Source organism: Myotis davidii, unplaced genomic scaffold, assembly GCF_000327345.1.
Source record: "Myotis davidii unplaced genomic scaffold, ASM32734v1 scaffold608, whole genome shotgun sequence".
Taxonomy (NCBI): Eukaryota; Metazoa; Chordata; class Mammalia; order Chiroptera; family Vespertilionidae; genus Myotis; species Myotis davidii.
Genome location: NW_006300025.1, coordinates 2,392,247 through 2,406,480, shown reverse-complemented (window position 1 = coordinate 2,406,480; position 14,234 = coordinate 2,392,247). Strand labels below are relative to the sequence as shown.

The 14,234-nt window shown below is 46.7% G+C and overlaps 1 protein-coding gene across 1 annotated transcript in view; it reads right to left on the bottom strand.

Annotated features, from left to right (window-relative positions):
- SLC24A3 (solute carrier family 24 (sodium/potassium/calcium exchanger), member 3) overlaps positions 1-14,234 on the bottom strand; it is a 497,602-nt gene that overhangs the window by 20,593 nt on the left and 462,775 nt on the right. The window contains exon 16 of the mRNA XM_015572039.1: positions 18-83. Within this exon, the coding sequence (XP_015427525.1) occupies positions 18-83 (66 nt within the window). The remainder of the gene's footprint in view (positions 1-17; positions 84-14,234) is intronic.

Below are 14,234 nucleotides of genomic sequence, written 5' to 3'. Positions count from 1 at the left end.
GAGAGCTGCAAACCTACTGTGACAAAGACGGAGGCCAGCAGCAAGCCCACGGAGTAGATCAGTCCCCTGCTGTTCAGCCGAATCTGTAACAAAAGAATGCAACAGAATTAGCTCTCCGAAGAGGCCTGTGTTTAATGTGGGGCACTCAAGCATCTCTGAGTGAGTCCAGTTTTCTCCTACAGGGGGCGAGACAAAAGGAGGCTTCCCCAGCCATCCTCTACAGCTTGTGGGAGGAATGTGAACTTTTCTAAAACACCCAGAGAACGCCTGGGTCTGGTCCACTCTCAGCCCAGTCCCAGGTTTCCCTCCAGTGGCAGTGGCTGTTTGACTGCCACACGGCCCCGTGAATTCTCCTTGTGTGTTGCCTGATTCTTGTTGCCCACAAGGCTTCCCTGTGGACCTCACCTCCGGGGGTTTCATAACATGGGTGATGGGGGCAATATTTTGGGAAAAAATTACTAACGTTTTTATCCCTTTTGCATTACAATGTCTATGTAATGCAATGTCTTCACCCCAACTTGATATGAAGAGATGGGTGAGGCCTGCTATCTTGAGCAAGCAAAGAGGAAAGAGTTAACATGTAAAAGGATTTTGTTTGCTTTCTTTTTCACAGCCAAAAAAAATGGGGCTAACAGCCAAACCTTGAAGAAAAAGAAAGCAGCAATTTTTGGAATTCTTATAGAACAGCGCTGTCCAGTAGAACTCTCTGCAAAGACAAAACGTCCTGCATCTGTGCTGTCCCGTGTAGCAGCTGTTGGGAACATGTGGCTGAGAGCACTTACTTGCGAAGGAGCTCATGTAACCGAAGAACAAAACATTAAATTTACCTTTAATAAATTTAAATTTCCATGTAAAGAGCCACATGGGATTAATGGCTGTAGTGTTGGACAGAGCAGGTAGAGAATATTAAAGGGCCAACCCGGCCGACAAGGATCCTAGCTTTCCTTCCATGGTGTGGAGAGGATGCCTCCCTGCTCTGACCTAGGTCATGAGGTCACTGCCCTGAGACTGGAGGCATGTCTTACAGCAGCTGTGCTCACAGAGAACTCCCTGGACCAGCCACACACCTGGGGACCGGTTAGCAATGTAGGATCTTGGGCCCCAGCCGACCTCCTATATCAGTAACTATGAGGGCGGGGCCCACCGATCTGTGCTTTAACAAGCCCTCTAGGGACTTAAGAACCAATGACTTACAGAAAGTACTGAGGTTAAATTTGCTTCTGGGGATGGGACTTTGACATTCATTTTTCACCAGTTCTCTTCGGAAGTCTTATGTGTAGCCAGGTTTAGGGACCAGAGCCTCCCTGCTCCCCACAATGTACACTGTCCTACTGGGAGTCAAAGGCTCGCCTGTGTTCACAGAAAAAAAAATGAGGCAGGTTGATCATGTCAATTAGAGAACAAAGTGGTGATTATTAGGAGGAGTGGTTTGGGGTCCTTCGGACAAAGTTCAAGGTAGCTCTTCCCACCCTTTCACCTGTTCACCCCTGCAGTGTAGGTATGGGAACAAGGGGATGACTCTGTAAGTGGGTTTGCTTGGTTTACGCTTGGTTCGTCTTTGGTGATGGGGCACCACATTCTCATGCCCTAAACAGCCAACCCTTTCTTTTTTTCTTTCTTTTTATTTCAGAGAGGAAGGGCGAGGGAGAGAGCGATAGAAACAATCACTGCAAGAGAATCATTGATTAGCTGCCACCTGCTTGCCCCCTACTGGGGTTCAAGCCTGCAACCCAGGCATGTGTCCTGCCCAGGAATGGAACTGTGACCTCCTGGTCAGATGTCAATGCTCAACCACTGAGCTACGCCAGCTGGGCCTTTCTGTGAGGCCCCGTGAGCATCTCCATAAGCAACGGAATGGACCGGACTCTCCTCTGCCTGCACAGTCTGTGTGAGCTAACCATCTGCTTGGCCCCAGCCACCAAGTGCCTTCCTAAGAATCAAGGACTCACATCTTAATCTCTGTGACATTAGAGCAATGGGTAGACCCAGTGAATTCAGGGTAGAAAAATGAGGAATCAGCCACCCCAGGCCAGCTAGTACCTGAACTTCCGGCAGACCCTCAGCCAGGCTATGGTTAATTTCCTCCTTTCATCAGCTGTGATGGAATAAAGAGGCTACTAAGCAGGAGTACATCACCAATGCTGTGCTGAAAGAGGGTCTCTGCCCCCGAAGTAGTCTGTCCACACTGACTCTGACAATCCCACATGGACCCTGGCCAGTGTCAAAGTGGGGTGGGGCTCAGAGCAAGAAGGTGGCTCCACGTGGAGTGAGGGACAACCCACCAGCGCTGTCCTCTGTCACATGGTCCTTGGGCCCACCCGGAAATGGAACACACACTCAGAAACTCCTCTGAGCTGTTAATTTTAACAGCACGTGGGTTCTTGTAAGTATGGAGTCAATCTACTTCCAGCCCATGGCACCCTCTGAGCTCCAGGGTCCAATACTTGTCAGTAACAGGAGTTGAGTAAAATGATTTCCTGCCCTTAGAAACCAAGAGCCAATGACAGCACAGCCACAAGCAGGAAAATTCTTTGGTGAAGTGTTTTCAAAATGAATTACATTAAAGCATGGCTTTTGACCTTGACTTTTTCTACATTCATATGAAGTCAGTGCTGCTAACATTCTAAACATGGCTCTAAAGACCAAATACAACCAACTCTTGCGTGGTTTCTGAGTATTTTCCACTGTTTCTTTGCAGCTTCCTTTGGTAAAGAGCTGCCCAGGGATGGATTGTTCGTCATTCTTAATTAGAGACGAAGGCTCTTAAAGCCGGTATTGATTCCTTCCTGTCTGACGCTCACACTTCCCCATGAAGGAACTAGGAACTAGGTTTCCTTCAGTTGCCTCTGGTCCAACTCAAAAGCCTCCCAGCCACTGGAAGCTGTGGGTGGTTTGGAACAGAAGTTGGCAAACTATAACCCACAGGCCAAACCTGGCCCGTTGCCTGTTTTTATAAATAACATCTTATTGGCACTCAGCTCATCATTTATATATTGTCTATAGCTGCTTTCATGCTATGATGGCAGACTCGAGTAGTTGGGCAGAGACTGCACAGCCCATGGCCTTAAAATATTTCCTCTCTGTCCCTTTCTGGAAACAGTCTGCAGACCCCTAGTTCAGGCCGTGAGCCCCAGTCCCAGCGTCCTGGTTTCTGAATCCCAGTCTAGTCACTCACGTGCTGCACTTGACTTCTTCAAGCCTCAGATTTCTAACCTGTAAAATGGGATAACACAGTTCCCACCTTATGGGGTGGTTGCAGGACTTTCCTGCCCCTCCCTGTTAGGCTTGAACAGAATCTGGTGTAGAATAAATTCTCAGTAAGGGTGGGCTTTTATTCTCCACTCACTCAGGAACTGCCTGGGCCCACTTCCCTGGGACCCCTGGCTGCTCCATGGCGGAGATGGCACACAAGGAGGGTGGGAACCATGTCTGACTATCCTCCACCTGTCACAGAGCTCAACACAGACCACGTGCTTAACACGTCATCGGTGACTGGATAATGGCTACTTTCCAGGTGGCATTTTGATTGTGGTTTACAAACGGGCCATCATTTCTGTGGGGCAGGGTGGACTGGTCAGAGGGAGGCTGGCAGGAGACAGGCCCTGGGCACCTGATGTTCCAGAAACAATGCAATCCCTGCCCAGCATTCCCTGTCTCCTGGCCCTACTGGTTTATTCCATGTATAGTTGTTTGTTTGTTTTGTTTGTTTGCTTTTTTTTGGTTGTTGTTGTTCAGCATTTTATTATGAAAATTTTCAATCATTCAATCACGTTGAAAGATACCTTAACCGGTTTGGCTCAGTGGATAGAGCGTTGGCCTGCGGACTAAAGGGTCCCAGGTTCGATTCCGGTCAAGGGCATGTACCTTGATTGTGGGCACATCCCCAGTAGGAGGTGTGCAGGGGGCAGCTGATGGATGTTTCTAACTCTCTATCCCTCTCCCTTCCTCTCTGTAAAAAATCAATAAAATATAAAATATATATATATGTGTATATATATACATATGTATGTATATATAAAAGAAAGATACTATCTTCTTTTTTAATGAACTACAACGTAAGCTGCAGAAGCTAGTGCACTTCACTCCTAAACACTCCAACCAACATCTGGTACGTGTTAAATAGGGGTCAATAGTGGTTCATGGGTCTTTTACTTTCAGATGAAATTTCCATTTGGTGAATTTCACAAATCATAATTTCACCATTCAATGTGTTATGAGAAATGCATGCAGCCATGATTTTCAGCACTTCCATCGCCCACAAAAGTTCTCATGTGCCCTCTGTCTGCTCCAGGGGCAGTCACTGCTCTAAGCGGCTCTCCCATAGGCTGGCTTAGCCAGCCCTAGAAACTTAAATGAATGGTGTGCACTTTTTTATGCAGGAATTCTCTTAAAGAGTCCCTCATGGTTTTCATTGCAGCAATAGCTCATTTCTTGTCATACAACATAACTATTCACAGTGTGTCTAATTATTCTCTGGTTGACGGACATCTGGGCGGCTTCCAGCTTTGGGCTATCAGCATTGACTTGATAACTCACAAACAAAATGAAAAGAGACCTATAAAGGCTCCTTTTCACAAGTAGAACTATTAATGAAGAGAATAAGGACAACCGGGGACTCTGCTGAGACCCCTGAGGCTGTCTCTCTCATCCTAGCATCCGGTCTGTGGGTGGGCACGCAGGACCTCTCCAAACTTCAGTCCACCTTTCCCACCTCAGCACACTCTGTCTCCCTTTTGGGATCTTCTGTCTAGTCAGATGGGACACACACCTTTTTCCCACCTCTACTCAGCCCATCTCTCCTGAAGTCCTTTCACCTTTTATACGTTTGCTGGGCCCTGCTGGTCCTATCCCCCATCTGAAGCTGATCTTGGTCACATTCTTTGCCCGAGTCACCTTTTAATCTCCCCAGCTAGTCCCAGTGCAGAGGGCAGATGCGTGGGCCCTAATTTTTTCCTCATGCCACACACCTTACTTCCTCCTGCCCCACACACTCATCTGCAGGTAATGCGGATCGTGCCTGTGTGCGCTCACCTTGGGGGCAGTGAGGCTGGTGGCCAGGGGCAAGAGTGGAAAATTGGATGGGGAGACTGACCATGGTGAGTAGTGGCTTTTAGCTGATCTTTTCAAGCAGCAAAGTGAGAAGGAGCCTCACATTTTTTAAAATTGAGGCATAATTTGCATACAAATGCACAGATTTTTATCCAGCAATTGTACTATTAGATATGTTTTAATAAATGCATGTACCCATGTAATCCACATCTCAGTGAGAATATAAAATATTTCCATCACCCAATAACTTTCCTTGATGGCAGCAAATTGAACTCAACCCCCTCAAAAACTGGTTTGTTGGGTGTGCGAGTCAGACAACATCTCTGGACTCCCTTCGGAAAAGACTTTGAGCTCCAACCGTGCGCAGTGTTTATATAAACAATTGTTTCCCCGCTTCCTGCATCACAGGTGCAAAGCCCCATCAAGCACAAATGCAGAAAATCTCCATGGCGATGCCCACCCGAGAGCAGGCAAGGTGTAACTGGGTTATTCAACCACAACATTTAGCATTGTTTTCACGTCTCTTGCCTTCAAAACTATGCATTTTCATTCTCCAATTCCCTCTTGGCAGGCGTTGCTGAGGAACAGAGGCTGGCTGGTTCCAAAGTCGACAGGAATTTAGCTCGTGATGTATGTATATTTTTCACAGGATACATACAGAAACCCATTCATATCTAGTTTCATGTGTGTATGTGGTTCATAAAACTGAATCTTATAGAGTTTGGGGACTCAAAACCCACAGCCTCAAAGACTCTGACTTCCCATATTACAGTTTAAAATCTTTCTATGGTTTGAGGTCTGCTCTACCCAACAAGCGAATTATTTTAAGAAAAATAAGAAGCCCCTGGACTTTTGCTAATTTATTTATAACTTGGAACACATGTTGTACGTCACTTTGCATTTTCAGATTTGGTAATTTGAACATTTGTGTGGGCGTAGGTTCCAAATGGGTGTGTCTAGCCTTGACTTTACATTATAAAATACCACTGGGTGGGAATCTCTTTCCTTGAACAATTAAATGAGGTAGGAAAATGAATAAACATACAGAACAAAAGCACTTTAATGGCAGTGGGTGCCTGTGTCCTTTCTTTCCAGTATGCTCCCACCCACACAGGTTGTGTGAATGGAAGGGCAACTTAGTAGACCCCACAAGCTCAGGGGAGACTTGTGGCAGGCCTGACAAGCTCAGAGACCGGAAGTAATCACAGAGGATGATCATAAATTCCTAACTGGGCAGGCCATGGCTGATAGTCACATTCCAGACCTATAATTTCCTTAGCAAAGGTCAGTCTTTACCTTCAGTGAGCCCTGTCCATTGTTCTGATGCATCTAGGATAACATACCTCTGAAATGTCAGAGTATTTTCTTTCCCAGACCCTCAAAGGCACCACTGAGGTACCAGAGCACAAGACTACCAGCAGGAGACCACAGAACCCTTCATTGTTATCTTGTCCCCTGCTTACCATCTCTATGTGCTGTAAATGTTAACTATCCTATACCCATCAATATAAAAGAAGCATGCATTTCTCCATGTTGCTTTTTATCCAATCCCAGAGATTTCCCTGGTTTGCATTCTCCTGCCTCCTTGATCTACCACCAATTGATTTCATGTAACCCTCCCTAAGTCTTCTCCTTTGAGTCTGCTGCATGAAACAAGCTGCAAAGCTGCCATTCTCTGGAGCATTTTCTCAGTCCGCTGAGATCTTGCTTCTTGGCATGTCCTCGAAATTTTGGCTCAAATAAAATTTTAACATTTTCTATAGGGTTGGACCTTTCATTGACAGGTGCACTGAACTGCAGTGGCAACTCTGTGAGGTAAGTAGGGTGGGTTTTATTTTCCTCTTTAAAGATGAGACAGACATCTGAGGCTCAAAAATGTTAACCATTTAGCCAAGGTAAGATTCTGGTCACCAATTCCAGTGTGTGTGTGTGTGTGTGTGTGTTTCACCTCATCTCCAAGCAATCCTTTGACACCAGGTAGTGTCCTACAATTTAGCTCAATTCCAACACTATTTACCTGCAAATAGTGTCAGGTCCCACAGGTTAAGGGCTGAGCCCTGCAAGGCTGTCTCTGACGCCCACTCCCCACCCCCCACTTTGCATGCCAACTGTAAGTCCACCTTTACCCCTGTGCTTCCTTGGGTTGCATTCATTTCCCAGAGTAGCTCACAGAAATCGAAGAAACACTTTACTCACTACAACTCCACTTCATTATGAAAGAATGGAACTCGGGAACAGCCAGATGGAAGACATGCCTAGGGCAGGTATGGGGAGAGTGAGGAGCTTCCATGCCCCCTGAGCAAGTCACTTCCTGAATCTCCATGTGTTCACCAACCTGAAAGCTCTCCAAGCCTTGTCCTATGAGTTTTTATGGAGGCTGCACACATAGGTGTGACTGATAAAATCACTGGCTATTGGTGATTGATTCAGCCTCTCTCACTTGAGATCGGGGTGGGACTGAAAGTTGCAACCCTCTAATCACAGGGTCGGTTCTCCTGGCAGCCAGCCCTCCTCCATAGTGAGGTCCAGAAGTAACCTCATTAACATAACTAAATATACCTCTCAGCACTTAGGAAATTCCAAGGGTTTAGGAGCTCTGTGCTAGGAACTGGGATGAAGACTGAATATATATTTCTTATTATAAATCAAAATATCGCACCAAGTCAGGAAGCTGGTAAGGGTCAAGTCTGCAAGTAGAGTTGGACTTTGGACTGTATGTTCTAGTCTCTTTCTTGCAACCTGCAGGGCCCATGGAAAAGGCCGGAGTCCCCTTCACCCCTGAAGAACTCTCAGAAGTGGCATCTGGACCTTTCCAGCCTATCACTACTGTAAGAGTCCTCAATTGTAAGAAATATAGATGCTAGTGTAGCAGATGCTGAAAAGACCCCATCTGCACCTCACCCCCTTACTATTTTGGTGGCCAGCTGCTTCCTAAAAGCTGGCACCAGCATCTGTGACTGAGGGCTTTTTCCTGAACCATGTAAGTGCCAAGCAGCCCTCCACCAATGACTCTCTGAGGCGGGTGTATAAATACCCCAGCTCCCCTGCCCCTATAATAGGGTCATTCTGGGAAGGGGCCTGCACCATTTCCAGAGCTCCTCCAGTACTCAGCTCCAGTCACCCACGGCAGTAAAGGGCTTGCTAACCTGCCTGTCCTTGGCTGCCTTCTCTTCTCCCCTCCCCTCCCCACTCTCCTCCAGGACTTTCCTGCCCCTCCCGTATGAACCCATCACCCTGAATCCTTGTCTCAGGACCGAATGATTTCTGGGGCAGCTAAACTTTGACAGTGAGATGACTCAACTTCAGGGGTTAGTGACTTAGGTAAGCCCTTCCACAGGGGACCTATGAGGACCCTGCCTTCCCCCAAATATCACCTAATTTTCCTGACACAGCACCCAAAATCCAATGGTCAAGATTCACCTTAAGGGTGGTAGATGGTGTCACTATCACTCTCAGGAGCTCTGTCAGAACAACCTCAAGAAGAATCATTTATGAAAATGTCATCCAACTATCCCCAAGTTACTTGCCCAAGTCCTATGGGAGTAGTTTGTAGACTGGCCCTGGCAGTAGCTTTCTGGCATTCTGCTAATTTCTATGGTGTCAATACTCCCGCAATGGTCAACTACAAGCTACCGATATGGCCTCTCTGAAGGTGGGGCCAGGAAGAGCTGCAAAATCACTTCTCATGAGCCTGTTCAAACGGGCTCCAGTGCCCCATCTCTGGGGGTCGGGACAGGTGTCTACAGAAGAAAGAAAACCCATTGGTCCTGGCAGTTGGGGCAGTGTGCAGGCTTTGAGAACCTGATTTGGGAATACTTGCTAAAAAAGTGAGAAGGCAAGACCTGGAAGGCATCAAGAATGATTGGTTCATTGATTAATCCCACAGAGGGCCTCTCCTGGGTGCTGAGGAAGATCCAGTTCATGCCCTCAGAGAGTCTGGACAGACGTGCACATCAGAGATGGCAGTCCTATGTGATTCTGGAAGTAGGACATTTGGCAGGGGGTAGGCTTCTTGGAGGAGGTGGTTGTAGGGCTGACAGAGCTGGCCTCGGAAGAAGCACCTTGGGAAAAGCCCTGAAAAATGTGGCTCACCATCCTTTTTTAAAAAAATATATATTTTTATTAATTTCATAGAGGGAGAGAGAGATAGAAACATCAAAGATGAGAGAGAATCATTGATCGGCTGCCTCCCACACTGGGGATCGAGCCTACAACCTGGGCACATGCCTTTGACTGGAACCAAACCTGGGACCCTTCAGTCTGCAGGCCAGTGCTCTACCCACTGAGCCAAACTGGCTAGGGCTTCACCATCCTTCTTGAAACATTGTCCTGGACTCTGTTTCTTCAGATTCTCCCTCTTTCTGGCTGACCTCTCCTCAGTCTCCTTCACTCGGTGGTTTTTCCTACCTAACATCAGGATATGGTTCTGGGCTCTCTTCTCTATCTACATTTACCTCCTTAATGAGCTTTATGTATTAACCCCTTCCCCGGCAGAAACGTGTATACTCGTTTTCACAAAATGTTCTTTTTCAGTCGTCAACGAGTATACTAAGAAAATATGGTAAAAAAATATGGTTTATAGGAAGACGAGTTACAAACTGTTTTCATAACCAGCATCAAAAATACTATATAGAACCAAAATAAAAAAATTAGTCTGAAAAAGAAACGTTTTTAACAAAAAAATTGTTGGGGAAGGGGTTAAAAAGCATATAATGCTATTACTCTCAAGTTCATAGCTGCAGCCCAGACCTCACCTTCAATCTCCAGACACATTTATTCCACTGCCTACTTGCTCTCTCCACCTGGATTGCCCTCAGACACGTCAAATTTAATCTGTTCTAAATGGAACCCTTGACATTTCCTCTTAAATATGTTCCCTAACCCTTGTGATGTCTTCCTCATCTTCATGAATGACACCCAAGCAAAGAACTAGAAGTTACCTTTGATTTTTCTCTTTATCTTTTTCCCTCCGTGCATCCATCAGAAAATCTCATCATTTTTTCCTTAAAAGTCTTTTTTCTCCTGGGCTATTCTCCCACCAGTTTAGCCCATTTCACCATGTCTCTTGCCACCAGCTCCCAACTTGTCTCCTCTCTTCCTTGCCTTCTCCTAATGCATTTACAAAGCTGATCATCGGATGTAAAGTGAATCATGCCATTACTTTACTAAAATCCTCAATGGAAGTTAGAATACAATCCAAACTTTTCACAATGGCCAAGAAAATCTTAGATGACCAGGTCTTTGCCTTTCCCCAACTCACCTCCCCATTAGCAGATGTTTAGGGGGTGATGTGAAATCCATCACCAGGTCCTGCTGCTTCCTTTTCTGCAGTCTCTTGCTTCACCTTCCACTGTTCTTCAGCTTTACTGCTACTACTGAGACCGAGTGAACTGTTGGTCTCAATTCCCCTCCCCTGTGTTAGTTATATGTCCACCCCCTGGTGGGCAGCCCTATTTCCCTGCCTCTGGAATTTGGTTTTGGCCACAAAATATGCTTTAGCCAATGGATATTGGTGGACTTAACACAAACACAGGTTTGAAATGCATTTCCATGATTGAGGTGGCCTCTTATGCTCCCACCTTTCATCATGAGAAGGATGTGTCTCAGGAAGTTACTGGTTCAAAGAGGTTAAGAGACACGTGGAACAGACCCACCTGAAGCTTGGAGCCAAGTCTGGATCAACCAGTCAACTCACAAATGTATGAAAAAGAAATATATACTAATGAAACTAGGCTACTGAATTTTGGGACAGTTTGTTACCCAGCATTATGGTAGCAATAGCTAACTGATACAACTACCCAAGTCCAGGTCACTATATTTTTTCTCTCCTGCCAATGCCTCATAACTGGTCCTGCAGCTGTCAGTCTTGTCTGGCTCCAACCCATTCTCCATGTAGTAGTCAGAATCTTCTTTCTTAAAGGCGCATATAGTGAAAGGCACCATTCCTTCTCTAATGCCCTTCATTCTTTCCATTATCATGGCTCACAGTGTCCTTTACCAAATGATTTCTCTCTCTTGTTTAATTCCAATCACTTCCCACTGCCCACTCCTTACCCCCAGCCACAGGAGATGCCCTTGTGTATGAAACTTTCTCGCATTTCCTTCTTCTACAGGCTGTTCTTTCTGCTTGGAAAATATCCTCTCACTCTCTCCCACCTGCTTGGCTCTGAAAATCTTAGATGCTCAGAAGAAGCATCATTTCCTCACAAGCATAACAGGACCACTAAACCCTGCCACAGAATACCACACTCTGCCACAGAATGCCGCACTCTGCCACGGAATGCCGCACTCTGCCACAGAATGCCACACTCTGCCACGGAATGCCGCACTCTGCCACGGAATGCCACACTCTGCCACAAAGTGCTACACTCTGCTGCAAATGCCAAAATCTGCCACAATTCCTGCACCAACCCTCGGGAGGACACACATCACACTTTGGTCTGGATTGTCGGATTGTCTCCTTACAGGGGCTATAGTTCCATGAGCACAGAAAGGAGTCTGTCCTGCTCACAGCAGCATCTTCAATATCTGTTACCAGCTTAGCACACAGTAAGCATTCAATTAATGTTTAACCAGAGAGAGAAGGAACTGGGCAGAAAGCATGGGGTAGGGATGTTTCTGGTCACCTTTTCTTCTTAACTTCTGTGGATTCTTGAGTCAGGTGGACTCTCACTTGGAAAAAGAAAAAGACAGACTCTCTTTTTCCCTCTGTTATTTCTAGGATTTCTTTTGCATTTCTAAGCTGGAGCTCAGAAATCTGAGTTTTGCTCTGGCTTCCCAGAGCCTGCCTGGTGGCTTTCTTAGTTCTGTTGAGCAAGTGGAACAGAAGCTCTTCACCAAAATGGGGCAAAAGTGCTCATTTTCCAAACTCTGACTTTTAGAAAAAATGCTGTTTTTTTATTTCATGCACTTAAATAGCTCGCTGGCTTCTGAGAAAGCCACAAGTGCTAAGAAATGTCAAAATCTGTAAAACTGCCTTCATTCCCCGCTTTCAAATGCAGAAAACAGCTGTCTTGATGGTAATTATCCAATAATTATGACTTGGAAGTCCCATCTGGTCAGGATGGAAAAATGGTTTCAGAATTGTCAGCAGGTCCCTTGTGAGGGCAGGGGAGGCCATTAAACCCACAAAAAGGCCTGCTCAATTCTGATGTCAGAGACGCAGGCAGATGTCAGGGTTGCAGCCATGCTAAATGGAAGGCGCCCCTTGTGTCCTGGAATGAAGCCTCTCTCCAGGGAAAAGCTGGAGGCGGACAAGAGGGAAGACAAAAATGCTTGTGGCAAATAAGCCTCTAAGTCTGCTTTTCCATGAACCTGCTACTAATTTTCTAAGCAATGCATCTTGGCACGAGGTGACACAGTGATGCTCCCAAATGTGGCTGGGCACCAGGGGCTGGCACTCGAGGGCCTGGTGAGAATCAGGGAGGGACCCAGTGACTGTATAAACAGGTAGTCCTCATGGGAGAATCCAGAATGTCCTCCAACCTTCAGGCAGAACCCACTGTAGGCACATCACATACCACAGCCTAGAGCAGTGAGGACTTCAGCAAGTTGGCTTTTTAGAACAGGACTCGGGCCAGGAGGTCTCTTCCCTTCCAGGTCCTTCTTTCCTTACCTGAAGTTGAAGAGCTCATTTGAGCCTGTCTTCTCTTCTGGCAAAGATTCAAACTCGGGGATGGCTCTGCCTCAGTGTGACCCTTGTGTGTCGGTACCCCCAGCCCTGCCTGGTGGCCGCTGGGGCACGATATCCTTGCGGTAATAGTACCCTCCCTCTCCCTTTGGTCTCTGGGGCTTGGGGAGAGAAGCAAATCTCACTGTCTTCTCTCTGCCTCTTTCTGGCTGTGATTCAACTTTTCTGGGCCCTGATTTCCTGACCTGCACAAGGGGAGTTGGAACAGCACTGCAGTAGAGTGCAACCTGTGACGCCTGCCCACCTCACTCAGCCCCCCCTCTTCTCCTCCCCCCTGCCAACCCCACTTAGCCCACCTCATCCTTGCCCACCTCACCCAGCCCACCTCATCCCTGCCAACCTCCCTGCCCACCTTACTCATCCCACCTTACCCCTGCCCACCTCACTCAGCCGGCCTTACCCCTGTAATTCTGCTGCTCTGGCTGCCCTTTTATTCTCAGACACAGTCCGCCTCAGTGTTTTTGCACTTGCTGTCCCCTCCACACACCCAATTCTTTTTTGTCATTTGCCACTCAGCACAGAACCCACCTCTTTTTCCAACAAATCTAGAGTGATATGTGCCCCCCACTCTCTATCACATCACCTGCCCCATAGGTTTCAATAGGCTTTTGTTCTCCAAATTTAGTGCACTTAGGTATTTGTCACTCATGGATTGTCTGTTTTCCCCAACCTGATGCACCCTCTAAGAGGGAGGGTCTAGTCCATCTCGTTTGTTCTGTGTTTCCAGTGCCTCGCCAAGTTTTTGGCACACAGTAGGCATGATAACCACTGGTTGAAGAAATAATCCTTGCCTAATTTTGCTGTTCTCAGGATTAGATGAGATCACATGTCCCTAGAGTGCCTGGCACGTGGTAGGTACTTAGTGAATGTTCAGCTCTTCTTATTGCTGTTTTGTCCTCTGCTCTTTTCTCAGGTCAACTTATTCCTACATTTTGCTCTGCTCACATCCGCCCCCACCCCCCCAGGCTGAGGTGATGCTGATGGGAAACTTAAGATCCATCCAGCCAACCAGCAAGTATTTGTTGAGCGCATTCTAAGTACCAGGCCCTGTGCTGGGCACAGAGCAAACAATGTATAAAACAGAGTTCCTACTCTCAGGGAGATCGCCTCTGGGGGAGGCTCAGACAAAGAGGCCAAGGAAAGCTTTCATAGGAGCTGTGGAAAAATATAGGAGTGACACCTGACCAAAGCCTGGGAGAATACAGTTGACATCTAAGCTGACACCTGAAGAATGAGCTGGAGAGACAATGGAGCCCCTTCACCCCCTCTGTGAAGTGGTCTGGTTCTACAGGGCCACTTTCTGGGACATCTGACTTTTAGGAAAACCAAAAGATAAAGCTTGGTTGGGCCAAATACTGGGTACCTTGTTTGGTCTACCATTACTAGACAAAGAGGAATTCTGTACAAGTAAACTTGCCCAGAAAATTAAAGTCCACCTTTCTCCCTACCAGCACCTTGTTTTTAATGAAAATATTACATTCTTAAGTTTTTCCTG